Raw genomic sequence first — 22,186 nt, 5'->3', positions numbered from 1 at the left:
GAGACTGTGAAAGGGAAGGATCAATACAGTTTGGATTTCAGTGAGTACAGGAAGAAGGATGGAGATAGGGCTGAGCAGGGCCAATTCCATGTGTATCTGATGCAACTACTGGACTGGCCATGGCTGTTGCTCTGCCTCAGTCCACATGCAGAGAATTTTCGGGAAACCTAGACAGGAATTCCAGCTGGGAGACGGAGCAGAGCTGATCCTTCATTCTGCTCCTCTGAAGCCTCTGGCCGAGGATTTGGAGAGCTGGGTCAGCACGGACAGACACCGACAGCGCCCCGGGCCCATTCCTGCCCCGCTGGGGGGGCCGTTGCCAGTGTGATGGGGGATTTCTGTCTGCGTGCCGAGAGAGGGCGGATGGTGCTAATGCCGGTGTCGGTGTCGGTGTCGGTGTCGGTGTCGGTGCGGATGGGGCGGGGGAACCCCCGGGGCCCGAGGCCGAGCGGAGCGGCAGCGCTCCCTGGCGGTCCCGCCCGGGGCTGTCCCCCCGCCCCACACTCCCGGCCCCGCCCGCCGCGGTTCTTGCGCGGCCGCAGCCCCGGATCCTCTCCCCGTGTCTCCCACGGCACAGTAATACACCGCCGCGTCCTCGCGCCGGGGCCCGGAGAGCCACAGGGCGCTGGAACGGCGGTCTGCCGCCACCGACAGCCGCCCCGGCGGGGCCGACAGCTCTTTGGAGCCTTTGTGACCGAGTGCGATGAATGCCGGTCCGTGGCCCGGGAACTGACGGTACCAGTATATTAATTCAAAAGGCTGGAGGTTGGGGTGTGAGCAGTTGATATTGATGGCGGTGCCTTCGGTGGTCTCTGCTCGTGGTTCCTGCTGCACCTCGGCTCTGCCCACAGCCACTGCCAAGGAGAAAAGAAGAATCACTTTGCTTCAGCAGGAAATATGCAGCAGGTGATGAGAGAAGAAGACGGCTCAGAGAAAATGGGGATGTGTTCTTAGAACAAAGGAGGGATAGATAATTTTTCTGAGAGTGGTTGGTTGGAGATGAGAGAGTCTGAGGGATTTATGGAAGTACAGTCAGAGTGAAGGAGATGGGAATGAGGGAAAGAGGTTGGCTGGGAGGAATGGATGGGTGGATGGAGTGATGGGTACAGAAATGGAGCAACTGAGTGAGAAAGGTAAGCTGGGAGCGAGTGACCTCATTGAGGACAGAAGTCATGACTGTAGAAGGGAGGATAGAAGGGGAATAAAAAAGGAGAAGGCGCAGGAGGGCGTGTGTTGAGCCCCCGGTCTGGTGCTGCACGAACATAGCCCCCGTCCAGCACTGCACCACGCACCCAAGAGCGCCACGATCAGCCCTGCCAGATCTTCACCCCAGCACCGCCTCATCCTGACGCTCTGCAGCCCGTGCCTTGCTGCCCCCTGCCAGTCCCTGCTCCTGGCTCACACTGCAGCACCTACTCCCGCCCCCTCCCAGCTCCCAGGCTGCATACACCAGCCAGTGAGCATGCAGGCATCAGGGAGGGCAGGGGTCTAGAGGACTCATCGAGTCAGAGTGCAGATCAGGAGGGACTTTCAGAGGTCATCTGCATCAGCCCTTGCTTGGAACAGATTCCATTGCATCACTCTGCTCCAGAATGGAGACTGTAAAAACTCCTCTCACTGAATGAACTAATCTCCAATTTGTCATAAAGGAAGTATGAAAGAGGCTGTTAAGGTCCTTCTAATCACTAGGCACACACATCCCCTTCATGTTACTTGCCCACAGTGACTATTAACTCTTCAGAAATAAATGATTTTGTCTGTCACCTACACTGGAGCCTCAGATCAGAAGAAGCTCCTCAGGGAAGGAATCAGAGCTCCCTGAAAAGTGATTGCACTGAGGTCAGAGAAGGAAAGGAGGTAAGCCTTGGCTTCGCAGTCTTGAAACTGAAGCTAAGCCAAGGGAGTCAAACATTCAGAAGGAGAGATGGGCTCAGGAACTTTCACTCACCTCGGGGAGTATTTTCTGGACACCCTGGTGGGACAGCAGAAGGCTTTCAGGATGCAATCTTTAATCCAGCATCCCAGACCATAAGAGGCAGTTGCTGGGCACTAAGACTGAGATTCCATTGCAATAAAAGTCCTTGTCAGGTCAAGTCCAAGGCAGCCATCAGGTCTTTGGCTTTCCCTCTGATAGACAAGAATTCTCTCCTTCCACTGAGAGCAAAGCAATATCAGAGATCCTGAGCCTTTCATTCAGCACCTGCAATGTCCAAGGTCTCAGCTTATTCTCTCATGATCAGGGACACCAAGAACCATGACCTCTGCTGAGACAGTCAGTCTGAGAGGGCTCTCCTGGAAACAGTGTTAGGCTCGATGTAGTCAAAACTGAGCAACACAACACATACACCCTGGGATGCAACAGCAAGGGACAAAGAGCAAGAGGACATAGAGGTGAGCTTGAGGAGAGATGGAAAGGGAAGACCATGGAGTGCCCTCATGCATTGCAGCCCATGGCTTCTGGCTGAGGTTTGTTGAGCTTCTGCCTGATAATGACACTTCAAAGAGCCCCACCCGAGTGACTCATGCTGACTTCACTTACCTGCTCTGTTCCCATCCAGAACCTGAGCAGAGTCTTCCATCTGCACGGCTGAATTCCTGCCCTAGAAATATTGGTGAAACCTTTAATCCTGGTGTTCTGAAGACGCCTTCATTGGGAAATGGGCATGGCTAAGACCTGGAAATGAAAAGGCAGCAGTGCTGGAAACCCAAGCACAGCCCATATCATTAGCTGTCATGGTTTGCATCCAAGATGAGCTTGTCGGGAAATAGTTACCTATGCTAAGGGTGCCTCTGCTCCTGCAGCTATGAAGAGCAAATATAAAAGGCTGCCCAAGTCCTCACTCTCTCATTCCCTTCTCCTGCCACCTTCTCCTTCAGAATCAGGTGAGTCTGAAACCCTTCTCCTCCTCTTCCAAGTGAGATTTCTCTTCAATGTGTAGCTTAGCTTAGATTTCCTTTGCCTGGTGCTGGGGCTTGTATCTTTCCTGACAGAGAAAAGTGGGGAGAAGTTCTACTTAGAGAGCCTGGGACATGGCTGCGGGAGCTTTTGGTTTACAAAATTTGTAGAGAGCCTCTCTGGACCAGGCTGCTATGTATCGGGCAATAAAAATTTTGTGACATCTTGCCAAAACTCCAGCACCCCTTTGTGACAGGTTAATCAGGCTGCCTCTTATTTGACCTTGTGCTCTGCTTCCTCCTTTTACACTTTTACCCTCTCCCAGGTGCACCTCCAGCCCCAGGACATGTCCTGCTACAACCCCTGCCTGCCATGCCGACCCTGTGGCCCAACCCCTCTGGCCAACAGCTGCAATGAGCCCTGTGTCAGGCAGTGCCAGAGCTCCACTGTTGCCATTGAGCCTCCTGCTGTGATTGTGACCCTGCCCGGACCCATCCTCAGCTCCTTCCCACAGAACACCGTCGTGGGTTCCTCCACCTCTGCTGCTGTTGGCAGCATCCTCAGCTGTGATGGAGTGCCCATCAACTCTGGCTGCTGTGACCTCTCTGGCATTTCCAGCCGCTACTATGGCAGAAGGTTCCTTAACTGATAAAGAAGCTGTGAAAGCCCAAGGAAGACACCTCAAGGACAGGTGCTGGGAGGTGCTGGGAAGAAAATCGATCTTTTGGACTTCTTTTCAGTAGGGGTGAATGGCTTTGACCTTCTTTCATATATTTGCTTTGGTTCCCCTTTGCAGCATGGTGGTGCCACAGCCAGTGTGGTGGGAACCATTTGTTTCCTCTCACTATGGGTCAGGAAGACAGATTTAATGTAGGAATTTCTCTGTGTTCCACAACCACAGAGTCTTGGCTTCCCCTGATTCTCACTGCTGACCTACACTCAGATTCACTTTGTTCCCCTCTTTCGTCTCATTAAAGTTCTGCTGCATTAAACCTGTTTTCCATGTGGTGTTTCCTTTTGTGGACATTCCTCAGTTTCAAAGGAGGTAGGTGTTGCTCTGAGGTGGAATGGGATGAGGGAAAAAGAGACCCCCGTCCATTCACAGAGGAATGGAAGGATGGAACCCCACCTTGCAGTGCCTCCTTTTTTGGGCCTGATCCCTTTGTGCTGCAGAAGGCATTCCTGGATGCTCTGCTGCCAGTGACCATAAGGCCTTGCCTTGCTGTTTCCTTTCCCCAGATGACTGAGGGCTCAGCAGCCTCATGAAGTCTGGAGGAAGGGTGCTCCACAGCAAGCGCTGGAGCTATGCTGGGGTGGTAGGGGGTTGGTGTGGTGACCCAGGAATGATTTTCACTGCAGAATGTGAAGAGTGGTAATGTAGAAAACAGCCTTTGGGATCACCCATGGCTGTTCTTCCAACTTCCTCTCCCTTTGACCACCCAGTGTAGGGGCCATGGCCAAAAGCCATGGGCAAGCAGTTGCAGGGAAAAGTCACTGATGCTGCTGGATGTGTTGAGACTGGAAACTGGAGATTAGGATGTGGGAGTTGAGAATATTCAGCACAGAAATGGAGACAGCGAAATGATATATTTCTGAACTGGGACATATTCTGGGGAGAGAGGATGTTTCCACATGTGAACGTTATCCCTTCTGATTGGTGGAACTGCCTCTTGGTAACTACTAGTCTCATATCCTGTTTTCTGCATGAACATCCATATGACATGAAAAAAGTGCAGGAGTGGAAGGATGGAAATCCCCACACCTATCTCCTCCAACAAAAGCACATTATGTGTCATGAAGTGTACCTCAGAATGACTGAAGGCCATAAGGTTGATGAGAGTTCTTCACTTGTGTGTCTGAAATCCTTTACACCTCCTCACAGATGTCTCAACATATTCTTCCCATTTCACTGCTGTGGTGTTTCAATGGCCCATGTGTCTTCAGCTACATGGGAGGCCATTCAAAAGTGTCAATAGACCCAAGAGTGGCTGTTTACATTGTTTCTACTCCCCTGCTGAACCTTTTGACAGAGGGATTCAACAGATGCTCTGAGCAGGTTCAAGAGCTGGCATTTGTTGACGTGAAGGAAACAACTGGCAGGGTGCCTTGACCCTTACCCACTGATCAATAGGGGGCTGCAGCAATGGGGATGTTCTCTACTTTTCATGTTATCCTTCCCACACAGATGTGAGATGTGGAGAAGCTGACTGTCTGAAAAGGCCATGGCAGCCTTGACTCATCTGTGTGTGTGTTTGGCCATTGTATCCACAGCTGTGTGTGTGTGTGTGTGTTTGAGCACAAACGTGCTTTCATACAGGACAGCATGAATGTGTGTGACTGGTGTGAATACATGGACCTGTTGGGGCACAGGTGTGTGTAGAAATGTGTTTTTGTCTGTGTACATCTGTCTAGAGAACACATGCGTACATTTTTATGCAAATGAAAAGAGGGGCTGTTTGTCTGGATTCTCTGGGTTTTTTTGTTTGGTTGGGTTTTTTTGTTGGTTTGGTTTGGTTTGGTTTTTGGGTTTTTTCACATCTCAGTAAAAGTAAGTGTTTAACTTGCCTCAAGGGCTACAATAACAATTCCCCAACAGCTGACATACATGTGTGTAAGAAAGTTCTTGCTAAAATAAAGGGAGCCCCCAGACAGTGCCCCTCCCTTTTCCCACAGTGCCAGTCACTTCCTCACAGAAAGCCATGAGGTTGGGGAGGCAGAATTTGCCCCCAGTAAACCCATAGCAGTTGCTTCCAACACCCTTGCTTCCTGTCATGACTTAGAGAAGGGTTCCAAGAGTATTTGCTCCATCTGCTTTCCAGAGACTGAGCAGAGACTATCCAGTCAGTGTCTTGAACACCCTAGCATTCATCCCAAGAGACCTCATGGATTTGTGTATGTCCAGAACAGTGTGAACTCCTCAGTCTTCATTCTGCTACAGTGGGTTTTGCTCCACTACCAGAGAGTCTCTGGGGAGGTTCAGGGAGGTGATACACCTGAGGAGAATCCCTACCCATAAAAACTGAGGAGAAATAGATAATGAGTACTTCAGTCTTTCCCCTATCATCACTTGTCACCATGTCCCCATCTTCACTGAGCAGTAAGTCTGCACCTACTTAGACTTCCAGGCAGTTCCATCTCAAGGTCAAGCCCCATACCTCTGTGGAAGGTAGTCAAGAGCAGACAGAGCTCGCCCTGACGGCAAGCATGGATAAGTCTTCCTTTCACCACAAAAGATGACTGTGATGTCCAACACTAATGCAGTGTGTCAGGGAGGGAATGTGGGGATGGTTTTGTGTTAATGATGCTGGTGCCTCTCTGATGTTCACAACAAGGGAGATGACTGAGTCCAAAATGAATGACTACCTGTCTCTTTTGGAAGCAGTGGTGGTTCTGGAGTTGGTTCTATGTCCACCTGTCCTAGGCATCTGGCTCTGACACCTGCAATCAGGCACAGGGCACCAGTGGGGCATTTACAATATTGTTTTACCTTGCTTATGCTGTAGCCTCCAAAGGACCTGCCTCAAGTCAAGATTCTAGGCCTCTTTTCGTCATCAAAACCCTGGATACAGAGGAAGCTGTAAAGTCCCACTGGTGTGTGCTTCACAGCAGCACAGGCTGGGGAGGTAGAGGCCCAGCATCACCACAGCCTCAGTTGCCACTGCTGGGCAGGCTGAGCACTGAGCTACAGGCAAGCAGGGAGGGAGCTGCTCCTCAGAGCACCCAACACCTTTCTGTGCAGTGCTGCAAGCTGTGGGCACCAGTGTGGGCTCAGTGCACAGAAATAGGCAGCGCTGTCCTGGAGCTCCACATCCTGCACATGCAGAAGCACCTGGGAGTCCTCTGCAGATAGCACAGAGGAGAACCTCCCCGAATCCATCTGAGGTTTCCACTTATCCACCCACAGCAGCCTTTGAGGGGACTGGTATAGGAATTGCTGGTACCAGAAGATATAGGGATTGGAAATGCTGGTGGAGAAATTGCAGTGCAGAGTTGTATTGTGTCCCACCTGGATGGTCATTTCTGCTGGAGACTGGACCACAAAGTCTTTTTGGGCATGACCTGTAAGGCCAGAAACAGCTTTCAGCTTGGCTTGCCTCTGTCCCCATCCACCTGTCACTTCACCAGCTTGCTCCCTGTCCCCACTTCCCATCTCTCTTTTCCTGGACTCTGAAAGGCTGAGCTGTGTGTCCCTGCACCCTTCTGTCTTCAGGATCTTCCCACTCCTCACCTCCGCATCATCCTGCTTTGCAGCCATGCCTATTGGTCTTCTGATTCACTGATTGTCTCTCCATCTGTCTCTCTTAAAGACTGCTCTCTGCTTCAGCAGCAGAAGTCCTGAGCTGTTCCTCTCCCACCTCTGACCATATCTTCTTGCCACAACAGTTCCTCCATGAGGCACACAGCATCCTCTGCCCTTGCCCTTCCCTTATGTGACATTTCAGCTCTTCTTGCACCCATTCAGCCTTCTCTGTCCCCCAGGTTTTGAGACCATCCCTACAGAGACTGGAAGCATTGTCTCTAACACATCTAGCAGAGAAGCTCCTACACCCTGTGTCACTCTGTTCCCTAGCATCTTACTCTCTTCACACACAGCAGTATCACATTCAGGAGTCCTCAGTGTCTGCAAATTTAAGGTGGGATCTTATTCCTCCTCTGATGCCCATTACTCTTGATGTTTCCCAGATTATTTGCAGCACTTTTCTACAGCCTCTGCTCCTCCAGAGAGACACTCCCAGGTCCCACAGGGAGTCAGCACTCATGTCTCCTGCCTTCCACCACCAACTGCACAAACTCTTGCCTCATTCCCCCAGCCTTCAATTCACAACTCACCAAAGTCTGCCAGTCCCACCAGGGCTGCCAGGAAAATCAGGACCATGTCATGTTCTCCCTTGGGGTCCAAGGACCTCACAGAATGAGAGACCTGATGCTTGCAACTTCACCTCTTCCTCTGCCAGATCAAAGAGTCCTCAACCAACAGCCCTGAGGGTGGAGCACAACTCTCTCCCTGGTGCTCCAGACAGGCTTCTTTGGGTCTGTCCCCCAACTTCTACCACAAGCAGGCTCTCTAGAGAGTTAACAGACTCATGGTTCCAGTAGTGTCCATCAGAGAGACAGGCATCCCTCACAAACTTCCCGACACCAACTAGCCAGCCAGCTGCACAGCCCTGCACCCAGCTCTGACAGAGATTGAGAAGGAACCTCTGCACTCACCCTTGTCCACCTGTCCCTGTCAGGATGGACTGTCTGGATGGAGAGAGGAGCAGGCACACAGTGAGATGCCTGAGCTCACATGTCACATGTTCTCTCCCTTCTCCTCTGGCCATAGAGGAGGCACCTGAAGAGAAACATTCCTGTAAAGAGCAGCTGCTGCAGAGGGACAGACACACTCCTGCACTCTGGCAGGGAAAGGACATGGCAGCACAGCTCTCTATTGTACAGGCAGTCCCCCTGTGTCCCTGTACCTACCCAAACTTCCCAGAACAACCTTGTCCCACCCTGGGACCCAGAACCAAGGTAAGGAAAAGGACTACCTGACTGTAATGTCTTCTGCTGTCTGCTGACTGAAGGAGGGCTCCTCTGCCTCTTCTTACCCAGAGCCCTTCTTGCAGGAACTGCAGGAAGCAAGTTAGTACCATAGCAGCCCCCATCCACAATGTGACTCTCACAAGGACTTCAGGATCATTTGAGGCCATGGCAGAGGGATGGTGGGCTTCCCTCTGCTCTCCAAGGACTGTAGACCTGCCATGTTACAATACCACAGGAGCTGCCACAACAGTCTCCAGCTGAGGCAGGGGAGAGACCTGAACATTTCCTCTCTGCCTCTGAAGCCTGCGAAAAGTTCCAGAGCTATGTCAGCTCCTGCAGCTACACAGGCCTGGATGGCGACTGGCTGGGCCCAGGACCCCATACCCAGAGGCATATTTCCAGATCTCACTCATATCAGATCTTCAGCCCTGTAGGGCAGCTGAGCAGATCTCTTTGGGGGTCACTCCTGAGGTCTGAACTGGGGACTCAGCTGTGTGCCTCAGCAAGTGCCCAGATCATACTTATGTCCTGTTTCCTGGGCTTGGCTCCAACACCAAACAATCTCAGTGTGAGGATAAGGGGAATTTTGTGCAACAAGCTCTGTGTCCCAAGCACCAGCCACTATTGAGAGATACATGCAGGTCTCTGTGGCAATCATTCTCTTCTCATGTGGCTGCTGAGGCAAAGCTGCCAGCTCTATAGGATGCCTTTCCAGCGCCAACAGGATGAAACATGAAGAGGCCTGTGGAGCTGGAGGATTCCACCTGTAGTTATGTATCTGAGCCTATTAAGAAAGTTACCAGAAAGAAACAACTTTTGGTTGTGGTTTCAGTGCAACGGCTTCAATTAGCACTACAACAATTGTTTTTTCTATTCTAAGGGTGGTGTGAAAGAGATCTGCAGTCCCTGCCCATTGAATATCACATTGGGCCAGGTCCGTGGGTGAGGAGCAAGGGCTTCCCGGCTGCCCGTGGGCAGGAAGCTCTCTGCCGGACGCCTCCCTGTGCAGAGCTGCAACAGCTCCTTCCCGGGCACGGCCGAACACCGACAGCGCCCCGGGCCCATTCCTGCCCCGCTGGGGGTCCGTTGCCAGTGTGATAGGGGATTTCTGTCTGCGTGCCGAGAGAGGGCGGACGGTGCTGATGCCGGTGTCGGTGTCGGTGTCGGTGCGGATGGGGCGGGGGAACCCCCGGGGCCCGAGGCCGAGCGGAGCGGCAGCGCTCCCTGGCGGTCCCGCCCGGGGCTGTCCCCCCGCCCCACACTCCCGGCCCCGCCCGCCGCGGTTCTTGCGCGGCCGCAGCCCCGGATCCTCTCCCCGTGTCTCCCACGGCACAGTAATACACCGCCGCGTCCTCGCGCCGGGGCCCGGAGAGCCACAGGGCGCTGGAACGGCGGTCTGCCGCCACCGACAGCCGCCCCGGCGGGGCCGACAGCTCTTTGGAGCCTTTGTGACCGAGTGCGATGAATGCCGGTCCGTGGCCCGGGAACTGACGGTACCAGTATATTAATTCGGTTGATTTTATGTTGGGGTGTGAGCAGTTGATATTGATGGCGGTGCCCTCGGTGGTCTCTGCTCGTGGCTCCTGCTGCACCTCGGCTCTGCCCACAGCCACTGCCAAGGAGAAAAGAAGAATCACTTTGCTTCAGCAGGAAATATGCAGCAGGTGATGAGAGAAGAAGGCGGCTTAGAGAAAATGGGGATGTGTTCTTAGAACAAAGGAGGGATAGATAATTTTTCTGAGAGTGGTTGGTTGGAGATGAGAGAGTCTGAGGGATTTATGGAAGTACAGTCAGAGTGAAGGAGATGGGAATGAGGGAAAGAGGTTGGCTGGGAGGAATGGATGGGTGGATGGAGTGATGGGTACAGAAATGGAGCAACTGAGTGAGAAAGGTAAGCTGGGAGCGAGTGATCTCATTGAGGACAGAAGTCATGACTGCAAAAGGGAGGATGGAAGAGGAATAAGCATGGGGAAGGAGTAAGAGTGGCTGTGGTATGTCCAAGGCCCAGCGCTGAACCCATGTAGTCACTCTCTGGCACCACAGCACCATGTATATAATCCACGCACCCAAGAACACCATGATCAGCCCTGCCAGACCTTCGCCCCAGCACCGCCTCATCCTGTCGCTCTGTAGCCTGGGTGTTCGGTAGCTTGCCAGTCCCTGCTCCTGGCTCACACTGTGAAGCTCCCACACAACCCCTCCCCTTCCTTCTCTCTCCTCCCCCCTCCCACTCTCTACTCCCCTCTCCTCAGCAGCTCCACAGGGAAGGAATCAGGGCTTCCTGGAAGTGATCGCACGTTCAAAGGGGGGAAAGAGGTAAACCTTGGCTTCACTGTCTTGAAACTGGAGCTAAGCCAAGGCAGTCAAACATTCAGGAGGAGAGATGCGCCCAGCAACTTTTACTCACATCGGAGATTCTGTTCTGGACACCCTGCTGGGACAGCAGAAGGCTTTGAGTGATGCAATTTTGAATGTAGTATCCTAGCCCACCAAGAGGCAGTTGCTGGGTACTAAGACTGAGATTCTAATGTGTGGCATGAAGGTCCTTGCAGGTCACTTCTAAAGCAGCCATCAGGTCTTTGGCTTTCCCTTTGTAGACAAAGGTTCTCTCCTTCCACTAAGAGCAAAGCAACACCCGAGACCTTGATCCTTTCATTCATTACCTGCAAGGTCTCAGCCCCTGCCTGGCTCAGCACCAGGCTGATGAACTGCACAATTACATTTGGTGTTGACATGGACATGAGAGAGGCCTGTGTCCCTCTCCTGACACCACCAACACTGCACTGGAAGCAGATCCACTCTGGGATGGCCAGCACATGGTCAGCAGGATTCCTCAGCCTTTCTCCTCACCCATAAAGCAGTTCCCATCCTTTTGAGATCTCTGTCGCTGGAGTAAGCAGCTGTGTCCTGGCCTGGAGAGGCAGGGAGAGGTGACTGCCAGACGTGCTGAGCCCCTGTCAAGAGTGTTCCATGAAATTAAACTAAGGATCCAAACTGGAGTGAAATCACACTTGTTGCAGCCTGAAATCATCATCAGCAGAAGAGTGTGATCTTCGGAGGCTCTGGAGAAGGAGGGCTCAGGAGGCAGGGGCTGCATTTCAGTGCCTCTTCCCTGGACAGATGTCTAGCAAGATGCTGCCACCACCACTCAGGTGCAATCAGGATCCTTTCAGCCCTTGAACCTGCTGCTCTGTGGTGCTCATGGAGGGAGCAGTGGAGAGTGTCCCTGCCATGAGCAGCACATTCCCTCATGATCAGGGACACACAAGGACACTCTCACACAGGCTCATTCACACCAGCATGGAATACTCCACAAATCTGTGCTCCCATGTGCATCCACACAAACCTGGCTGCTTACAGGTACTCACATGACAAGAACACACACAGGAATACCATGAACCATGGTCTATGCTGAGGGTTCTCCTGCACACAGGGCACTGTTAGGCAGGCTGGGATCAAAATGGAGAAGTACAACACATACACCTGGGGAAGCAACAGCAAGGGGAAAAAAGCAAGAGACCATTGGGGTGAGCAGAGGAGAGGGAGAAAGAAGGCCATGGCATGTTCTCATGGATGGCAACCCATGGTGTCCGCTTCAGGAGTGCCGGAAATTCCATCTGACAATAACACTTCAAGCAGCTCCATGTGAGAAACTCAAGTTGATGTCACTTCCCTGTCTGGACCTTTCCAGCACTTGAGCTGAGTTTTCTGTCTGGATGGTTTAAATCCTGCTCCAGAAACTTTCATCCCAATGTCAGTAAGAAGCCTTAATTTGGATATGGCCATGACTCATACCTGGAAATGAAAAGGCAGCATTATTGGAAACCCAGGCACAGCCCATATCATTAGCTGTCATGGTTTGCATCCAAGATGATGGAAATTGTTACCTATGCTAAGGGTGCCTCTGGTCCTGCAGCTGTGAAGAGCAAATATAAAAGGCTGCCCAAGTCCTCACTCTCTCATTCCCTTCTCCTGCCACCTTCTCCTTCAGAATCAGGTGAGTCTGAAACCCTTCTCCTCCTCTTCCAAGTGAGATTTCTCTTCAATGTGTAGCTTAGCTTAGATTTCCTTTGCCTGGTGCTGGGGCTTGTATCTTTCCTGACAGAGAAAAGTGGGGAGAAGTTCTACTTAGAGAGCCTGGGACATGGCTGCGGGAGCTTTTGGTTTACAAAATTTGTAGAGAGCCTCTCTGGACCAGGCTGCTATGTATCGGGCAATAAAAATTTTGTGACATCTTGCCAAAACTCCAGCACCCCTTTGTGACAGGTTAATCAGGCTGCCTCTTATTTGACCTTGTGCTCTGCTTCCTCCTTTTACACTTTTACCCTCTCCCAGGTGCACCTCCAGCCCCAGGACATGTCCTGCTACAACCCCTGCCTGCCATGCCGACCCTGTGGCCCAACCCCTCTGGCCAACAGCTGCAATGAGCCCTGTGTCAGGCAGTGCCAGAGCTCCACTGTTGCCATTGAGCCTCCTGCTGTGATTGTGACCCTGCCCGGACCCATCCTCAGCTCCTTCCCACAGAACACCGTCGTGGGCTCCTCCACCTCTGCTGCTGTTGGCAGCATCCTCAGCTGTGATGGAGTGCCCATCAACTCTGGCTGCTGTGACCTCTCTGGCATTTCCAGCCGCTACTATGGCAGAAGGTTAAGATAAAGATGCTCAAAAAGCCCCAAGGGGACACACCAATGAACTCAGAACATGGCACTGCACAGATCAAGACTTTTCAGAGTTGTTTCCCACATAGCTGAGTAGCTTTGCCTTTGTTTGCCTTTTCTTGGTTTGCTTTGCTTTCCTTCAGCAGCAAGGTCCCACCAAAGCCAGCCTGGTGGGAACCATCTGTCTCCTCTCCCTCTAAGAAGGGGCAAGCAGCAGACTCTTGGCTTGTCTCGGAGCTCTATGCACTGCCAGTTGGAGTGACTTCCTTTCCCTCTTTGCTCTCATTAAAGTTGTGCTGCATTCAAACATGGCCTCCATGTGGTCCTTCCCTCTGTGCACATGAGCTGTGAAAGGAGAAGGGTGTTGCTCTGGGATGCAAGGGTGTGAGAGTACATGGAGATGGATGTCCATTCACAGAGTAATGGGTGATTGGGGCAACATGGTCTGTGGCCAAAATGTTGTGGTGAGGGGAGTTCAATCCAGGGTGCAGCTGGTCACAGGTGATGTTCCCAAGGGGTCTGTGCTGGGGACAGTTCTGTTTCATATTTTTAGAAACCCTCTGTAGGATGGGATCCATGGCATCCTCAGCCAGCTTGCAGATGACACAAAATTTGGCAGCTGTGTTCATCTGCCTGTAGGGCAGGAAGGCTCTGCAAAGGGATCTGAACAGGTTGGATCATTGGGAGGATGCCAACTGTATGAGGTCAAACAAGGCCAAATTCCAGGTCATTCACCTGGGCCAAAGGAGAAGCAGAGCTGCCAGGGGAGAGCTGAGGGCCCCTTCCCCCCAGCTCATCCTTGCACAGACACAGCCCCTCCCTTTCCCGGGTTGTTGCACAGCCAAGGAAGTTCCCTGCACCAGGGTGTCACCCACAGCACAGAGGTACAAGGCACTGTCAGAGCCCTCGACCTCCTCCAGCTGCAGGAGGCTGTATTTCCCTGTGGTATTCAGCAAGGTGGTGAGACGGCCTCTGTGCTTGGAGCCAGCTGCTGCGTGAAATGAGACCAGCTGAGGAGCTTGGCCTTTCCTCTGCTGGTACCACTGCAAGGTAGGAATGTAGGAGGTCTGGTACATGCATGTGGTCTGAAAGGTGCCTCCTTCCTGTATTGTGATTTCTCCTTCTTGCTGGGTGACAGTGGTCTGTCCCATGGTGCCTGGAAGAAATCAAGAGTCAGTGTCCATGCAAGGAGAAGACATCAAATAGAAAACAAGAGGAAGTTATAGAGCACACTGAGTCCAAACAGATGAGCAGAGAGTCTGAGACATATGGATGGCTGGCAAGAGGTCTAGGGTGATTAGAAGAGGACCTGTTTCAGTCTCATCTTTTCTTGGCCATCAGTAACAGCTTCTTGAGAAAGCAGTTGTGAAACCACCCTTGTGATCTGATGGTTCCCACCATTTGCCCATCATCCAAGAGCAGTCCCTGCAGAGAATTGTAGAGGGGTGAGGGTCTCCTGGGTGTAGGAGGAATCGTGCTGACAGGCAAAGCCAATGCTTACCCAGTGGTTGCCTCAGGAAGGCTGCGAGGATGAGGTACCCGAGGTGCATGCTGAGACCAATCCTGCTGCATATGTGAGGGAGACTCAGGAACCCACACATCCCCAGCAAGAGCCCCAAGAGACTGTAGCTGCAGGAAATGACTCTGCAAGGAGAACAAAGAAGGAAATGGGGAGGAGGAAATGCTTGTTCTTAGCATGCTTGAATAGGTCATGTCCCATACAGGTCAAAATAGCAGATGAGATATAAATGGACAAGCCCAAGATATATTGTAAATTATATAAGATCTTAAAAATTCATCTAAAAGGCACAAATTGGATTTTCCGAACATGTGGATATGAGGGGAACAGAATAATAAGGCACTTTCACTACAGAATAGTAACAGAATATGCAGATAACTCTTACACAAATGCTAATTGTTTGAGTGTTAACAACTTAGTTTTAAAGGCCTTATATTAGATCTTAGACAGTAATTAAAATAATTTCTTAAGGCAAGGTAGTAAGATGATGATTGGCATCTTCTGTCTTACATTTAAAGGGATCCCACAGTCTTAAGTTTTAAAAGATTAAAAGTTAATGATTTTTTTATGATTTAACACTCTCTACTGAAGATATAAATATGAATTATTATCTATGGATTTCATATGTATATATTTATATATATTTATATAAGACCATTATTAATGGTCTTAAACAGCATACTTACAAGGTCAAACTTAATAGGGCTCTGAGCAACCTAGTAAAGATGTCCCTGATCACTGTAGCGGGGTTGGACAAGATGACCTTTAAAGGTCCCTACCAACCTAACACATTCTATGATGCTATGGTTCCTATCCCCAAGCTCCTGTCAACACACACCAAGTCTCTTGCAAACATGATGGTCAGTGCTGTAGAAAGCAGCTGCCCCACTTCATCCATTCAGGCACTGTGAACTTTCTCCCTCTAGCCAAAAGAAGTAAACTCAGGAACCAACAAATGAAATTTCCTGCCACATTGCACATCCCATCTCATAAATCAGCTTGAGAAAAGCTCATTTGAGGCAAAAAACAAACAACGCACTTTCCACTTGATCATAACCCTTCCATTCTCATTTTCCTCAACACCAGTTGGATCTGGAGTTTTCCTCTCCTAACTTCTAGCTCTTAATGGACAACCTGCAAAGTGTTTCTATTCTTTCCTTAGTACAATTTAGGTTGTACAGGACCTCTCCAGATAACCCATTCCAAGTCCCTACTCAAAGCGGATCTCATCATTTGGTGCTGAATGGGACTGCATCCAGTTGGCAGCCGGTCACTAGTGGTGTCCCCCAGGGATCAGTATTGGGCCCAGTTCTGTTTAATATCTTCACTGATGATTTAGATGAGGGGATTGAGTCCATCATCAGCAAATCTGCAGATGACACTAAGCTTGGGGGGGAGTGTGGATCAGCTGGAAGGCAGGAGGGCTCTGCAGAGGGACCTGGACAGACTGGAGAGTTGGGATGATTCCAACGGGATGAGGTTCAACAAGGCCAAGTGCCGGGTCCTGCTCTCTGGCCACAACAACCCCATGCAGCACTACAGGCTGGGGACAGAGTGGCTGGAGAGCAGCCAGACAGAGAGGGACCTGGGAGTCTGGATTGACAAGAAACTGAACATGAGCCAGCAGTGTGCCCAGGTGGCCAAGAAGGCCAATGGCATCCTGGCCTGTATCAGAAACAGCGTCACCAGCAGGTCCAGGGAGGTGATTCTGCCCCTGTACTCAGTGCTGGTGAGGCCACACCTCGAGTACTGTGTCCAGTTCTGGGCCCCTCAGTTTAGGAAGGAGATTGAGGTGCTGGAGCAGGTCCAAAGGAGGGCAACCAGGCTGGTGAAGGGACTCGAGCACAGACCCTATGAGGAGAGGCTGAGGGAGCTGGGGCTGTTCAGCCTGGAGAAGAGGCGGCTCAGGTGAGACCTCATCACTCTCTACAACTCCCTGAAAGGAGGTTGTAGCCAGGTGGGGGTTGGTCTCTTTTGCCAGACAACTTTCAACAAGACAAGAGGGCAGGGTCTTGTTGTGCCAGGGGAAGTTAAGGTTGGAGATTAGAAAGAATTTCTTTACGGAGAGGGTGATCAGACATTGGAATGGGCTGCCCAGGGAAGTAGTGGATTCTCCATCCCTGGAGATATTTAAAAAGAGACTGGATGTGGCACTCAGTGCCATGGTCTAGTAACCGCAATGGTGGTTCAAGGGTTGGACTCGATGATCTCTGAGGTCCCTTCCAACCCAGCCAATTTTATGATTCTATGATTAGTTGAAGCTGGTCAGAGCAGTGCCCAGTAAAATCTGGACCAGAGTTTGCACAACATCTGTGTACAGTGTATTCCAGTACTTGAGAGTTTTCATAGTGAAAAAAAAAAAAAAAAAAAAAAAAAAAAAAAGGGTTTCAAATATTTAAACAGAATTTCCAAGGTTCCAGATTGTGTTTTTTGCCTTTGTCCTACCCCTGTGCACTTTGAGAAGATCCTCGCTGCATCTTTTACACATCCTCGGAGCATATACTGGTATTGTGGAGTGCAGTAGGTCTGCTTTGCCACAAGGGTACACTGCCACCTCACATTCAGCCAGCCAGCCAGCTTGCACCCCTTGCTTTCCCAGCAGTCTTGCCTGTCACCCCTGTCTGCAGTACTGCCCAAGCAACATCAAGAGGCTGAAAGGTGTCTGTCCCCAGAGGAATTGGTTGCTCTTGTCTCAGGCGTATGGAGAAAAATCCTCTTCTGTTGATTCCTATGTGGATGGTGGCTTCTGGTGGGAATGGAAGCACATGTTCCTTCTGAAAATCCTCTGATGTGATTTTTCCTTCCTTTCTCCTGCATTCATATCTGTCACTTCATCAGTTTTCTACCTGGGCTCATTCTCCACATCACTTTCTATAAGCTCGCAAAAGGCTCATTCATGTGTCTGAACAGTCTTGTATTGCAGGCTCGAGTTTCATCCAGTTCCTAGGTACCAGGCAAGAGGGATTTTCTCTCCTTGGGCTAGTTTGGCCAGGGAATCAATCACAGGAGCCATCATGTCTCATGCCAAGAGCTGTATTTTCCAACAGCAGCCACTGGTGGATGATGAGGGAAGCAAGGGAGTAAGTCAAACAGGTGAGGTTGATGAGTACCAGCTCCTGTGTCCCAAGTCCCTGGGCTTGGATTTGACTGAAATAGACACACCTAAACATGTCCCAACAATTTTCCTCCCTGACACACAGGCTGAGGAGGCACAGACCCAGCTGAACCACAACCTGCAGCATGATGTTTCCTTCTGCTTTACAGACTGTCTCCATCAATTCCTCTAGGTACCCATGTGGAGAACCCCTGGGTGCTGGTATAGCCCTGAGTTCCAGGACACTGCCACTGAGACAAGTATGCTGTCTGGACAGTGGGAAGCCCATCCAAGGAATGCCTGTAGAAGGATCCTTTGCCAGTTCAAGACAGGGTGTCTCAGCTTAGTGCGTAGGGCAAATCAAAACCAGAGAATAGAACTGCTCTCCTTTACTCCTCTCCACCCTTCCATGGCAATATAAAAAAGGAATAAGGAAGAGAGGCTTAAGGGTTGGAAGCTAGCACTAGAACAAGTTATTGGAATAGGGAAGGGGCAGTAACACGTGTTATCAGAAACAAAAATACAAATGCTAATAAAAAACCCATCTTGATGATCACAGAGATAAATGTCCAAAGGTCCCTTTCAGCAGGGACAACTTGGGTAAAAGGGTCCACAGATCTTCCCGGAATTTGACTGATTTTTTATTCTGCTGAATATGTTGTGAATTGATGACAAAACAGGAGCCTCTCTCTAAGACCTGCAAGCACAGTAAAGCAGCGAGAAAGAAAGGATCAGAAAGGAATCATAGAATCATAGAATCATAGAATTATAAAATTGGCTGGGTTGGAAGGGACCTCAGAGATCATCAAGTCCAACCCTTGATCCACTACTGCTGCAGTTACTAGACCATGGCACTGAGTGCCACATCCAGTCTCTTTTTAAATATCTCCAGGGATGGAGAATCCACTACTTCCCTGGGCAGCCCATTCCAATGTCTGATCACCCTCTCCGTAAAGAAATTCTTTCTAATGTCCAACCTAAACCTCCCTTGGCACAACCTAAGACCTCTTGTGCCCTCTTGTCTTGCTGAGAGTTGCCTGGGAAAAGAGACCAGCCCCCCCTGGCTACAACCTCCTTTCAGGGAGTTGTAGAGAGTGATGAGGTCTCAACTGAGCCTCCTCTTCTTCAGGCTGAACAGCCCCAGCTCCCTCAGCCTCTCCTCATAGGGTCTGTGCTCGAGTCCCTTCACCAGCCTGGTTGCCCTCCTTTGGACCCACTCCAGCACCTCAATCTCCTTCCTAAACTGAGGGGCCCAGAACTGGACACAGTACTCGAGGTGTGGCCTCACCAGCGCTGAGTACAGGGGCAGAATCCCTTCCCTGGACCTGCTGACCACGCTGTTCCGGATACAGGCCAGGATGCCATTGGCCTTGTTGGCTACCTGGGAACACTGTTGGCTCACGTTCAGCTTCCTGTCAATCCAAACTCCCAGGTCCCTCTGTCTGGCTGCTCTCCAACCACTCTGTCCCCAGCCTGTAGTGCTGCATGGGGTTGTTGTGGCCAGAGAGCAGGACCTGGCACTTGGCCTTATTGAACCTCATCCCGCTGGAATCATCCCAACTCTCCAGTCTGTCCAGGTCCCTCTGCAGAGCCCTCCTGCCTTCCAGCTGATCCACACTCCCCCCCCAAGCTTAGTGTCATCTGCAGATTTGCTGATGATGGACTCAATCCCCTCATCTAAATCATCAGTGAAGATATTAAACAGAACTGGGCCCAATATTGATCCCTGGGGGACACCACTAGTGACCAGCCACCAACTGGATGCAGCCCCGTTCAGCACCACTCTCTGGGCCCGGCCCTCCAGCCAGTTCCTAACCCAGCACAGGGTGCTCCTGTCCAAGCTGTGGGCTGCCAGCTTTCTCAGGAGGATGCTGTGGGAGACGGTGTCAAAGGCCTTGCTGAAGTCCAGGTAGACCGCATCCACAGCCTTCTCCTCATCCACTATATGGGTCACCTGATCATAAAAGGAGATCAGGTTGGTTAGGCATGACCTGCCCTTCCTAAACCTGAGCTGGCTGGGTCTAATCCCCCCCCATCCTGCAGGTGCTCTGTGATTACACTGAGGATGATCTGTTCCATAACCCTGCCAGGCACTGAGGTCAGGCTGATGGGCCTGTAGTTTTCCGGGTCCTCCTTCTGGCCTTTTTTGTGGATTGGCGTGACATTCTCCAACTTTCAATCATCTAAGATGTCCCCAGTGAACCAGGACTGTTGGTAGATGATAGAGAGAGGCTTGGCAAGCTCTTCTGCCAGCTCTCTCACCACCCTTGGGTGGATCCCATTTGGTCCCATAGACTTGTGGAGATCCAAGCAGTTCAATAGATCACTGACTGTTTCCTTTTGGATTACAGGGGGGCTGTTTAGATTCTTGTCACCTTCTATACGCTCCAGAATCCAGCTGTCCTCAGGATAACCTGTCTTACTGTTGAAAACTGAGGCAAAGAAGGTGTTAAATACCTCAGCCTTTTCTTCATCTTTGACAACTATATTCCTGCCCATGTCCAGTAAAGAATGGATGTTTTCCTTGCCCCTCCTTTTGCCATTGATGTATCTGTAGAAGGACTTTTTGTTATCCTTCACAGAGGTGGTGAGATTCAGTTCAGTGTCTCTCTAATTTTCTTTCTACACAACCTGACTATATTCCTAAATTCCTCATGAATAGTTAGCCCTTTTTTCCATAATTGGTAGGCCCTCTTCTTAACCCTAATTTCTATCAAAGTCTCCTCTTCTTAACCCTAATTTCTATCAAAGTCTCCCTGTTCAGCCAGACTAGTCGTCTTCCCCACTGGCTTGCCTTTTGGCACACCGGGACAGCTGCTCCTGTGCTCTCAAAACTTGCTCCTTGAAGTACGTCCATCCCTCCTGGACCCCTTTGTTTTCAAGGGCTGTTTCCCAGGGTATACTCTGGACTAGTCTTCTGAATAGGCCAAAATCTGCCCTCTGGAAGTCAAATGTAGAGGTTTTATTGACAACTCTCCTTGTATCCCCGAGTATTGAAAACTTTATTGTTTCATGATCACTGAGTCCCAAATGTCCACCGACCACTACATCTCTCACCAACTCCTCTTCTTGTCTTGACTTCTTGTACCTCTGGCTTTTATAGAGAATGGCAGAAAATGTGAGGGGATCCTGACCCCTCTCTGTTCTGGCTCCCAGATCTCTCAGGTTCCAAAACATCTTCTCTCTAGATCCTCATATTAGTACCATGAAATTAGACTGGACCCCTTCAAAACATGAAACCGGGGCCTTTGCCATTGTAGAAACCAGGCTTATCTCCCTGCTTCTGAAGCCCAAAAACATGAACATCTTCTCTGCCTCCTCTGATTTTAGTTTAGAAAGTTTAGTTTAGTTTAGAAAGCAAAGTCTTTCTGAGCCACCTCCTCTCCATGATTGTCAACCCAGTTCCCTCAGCTTATCTTCATACGCAATGTTTGACAGTGTCCTAAACCTCTTGACTGCCTTTGCTGGAGTTGATTCAGGATGCTGCTCTATTTCCATGTCTGGGGAGACCCATTCTAGAAGAAGCACTCCAGATATTGTGTCCAGTGGAGCAAAGGAGAAGGGTCACCTTCCTGGAACAGGTGGCAGCAAACACTATGGCTATTGCACCTCAGGATGTAATTGAGTCTCCAATAAAGTGGCTGTTATCTCATCAGGAAGCAATGAGTTTGGTCTTTGGCTACAGTAGAGCCCGACCACAAAAGTGGCTCCATGGAGAGGGGAGTCAGCCCTGACTGAGATTTCTCAGCAGAGCTCCTTGGCTTACCAGGGTGCCTAAGGGAAGGTGGGAAGTCTTCAGCTGTTCTGCCTCCAATTGAGGCTTGAGGGCAAGAAAAAAAGAGGGGACATGGGTTTAGAAAATTTACCAATTGTGCACAGACCTTGTCATGTTCTTCTGAACATGACTAGAGGGAGCACCTGCCTTTGGGGTATGTGGTCTCAAATTCCTCCCTCCTCAACAAGTTTCCCAGATTAAGTTTCCAGTGCGAAGTATGAAAGTCCTTGCCATCTCAACTCTTTGGCTTTCCTATGCAAGCAAGAGCTTTTGTCTTTCCCCTCACAGAACAGAGATATCAGCCTTCATGGTCTCAGCCCCTGCCTGGCTCAGCACCAGGCTGATGAACTGCACAATTACATTTGGTGTTGACATGGACATGAGAGAGGCCTGTGTCCCTCTCCTGACACCACCAACACTGCACTGGAAGCAGATCCACTCTGGGATGGCCAGCACATGGTCAGCAGGATTCCTCAGCCTTTCTCTGTAGAGAAACAAGATAAACCAGGTGCCTCGAATTGCCAGTGAGTGGGTGTGAGTCCACCTGTGCCTGATTAGGACAGGCCCCTATTGGGCATGAGCAAGACCAGGGGGCCAATAAAGGTGGGACACACACCCACAGAGAGAAGCTCAGCTCACTCTGGTGCGAGGCATGAAGAGGCCAGCAGCTCGTCGAACCTCTGGAGCAAGAAAGGCTTTTCCCACTACACTTCTACCC

General features: G+C 50.7%; 3 protein-coding genes across 4 annotated transcripts in view; 2 read left to right on the top strand and 1 right to left on the bottom strand.

Moving 5' to 3' along the window:
- Positions 1 to 22,186, bottom strand: part of LOC103531214 (M1-specific T cell receptor alpha chain) — a 79,935-nt gene that overhangs the window by 54,249 nt on the left and 3,500 nt on the right. The window lies entirely within an intron of this gene.
- On the top strand, positions 392 to 3,832 carry LOC103531211. The gene is made up of 2 exons (XM_030465836.1): positions 392 to 735; positions 3,222 to 3,832. The coding sequence occupies exons 1-2, from the start codon at positions 415 to 417 to the stop codon at positions 3,543 to 3,545; spliced, it is 645 nt and encodes a 214-aa protein (XP_030321696.1). The 5' UTR covers positions 392 to 414; the 3' UTR covers positions 3,546 to 3,832.
- LOC115599783 (feather keratin Cos2-3-like) lies at positions 9,604 to 13,105 on the top strand. 2 transcript variants are annotated; one of them, XM_030465834.1, is made up of 2 exons: positions 9,604 to 9,915; positions 12,758 to 13,105. In XM_030465834.1, the coding sequence occupies exon 2, from the start codon at positions 12,779 to 12,781 to the stop codon at positions 13,076 to 13,078; it is 300 nt and encodes a 99-aa protein (XP_030321694.1). In that variant the 5' UTR covers positions 9,604 to 9,915; positions 12,758 to 12,778; the 3' UTR covers positions 13,079 to 13,105. The 2 variants fall into 2 exon arrangements, with proteins under 2 accessions (XP_030321694.1, XP_030321693.1); XM_030465833.1 differs by having other exon boundaries at positions 9,830 to 10,086.

Source organism: Calypte anna, chromosome 27, assembly GCF_003957555.1.
Source record: "Calypte anna isolate BGI_N300 chromosome 27, bCalAnn1_v1.p, whole genome shotgun sequence".
Taxonomy (NCBI): Eukaryota; Metazoa; Chordata; class Aves; order Apodiformes; family Trochilidae; genus Calypte; species Calypte anna.
The sequence above is the reverse complement of the archived record's forward strand: the minus strand, read 5'-3'. Positions and strand labels throughout refer to the sequence as shown.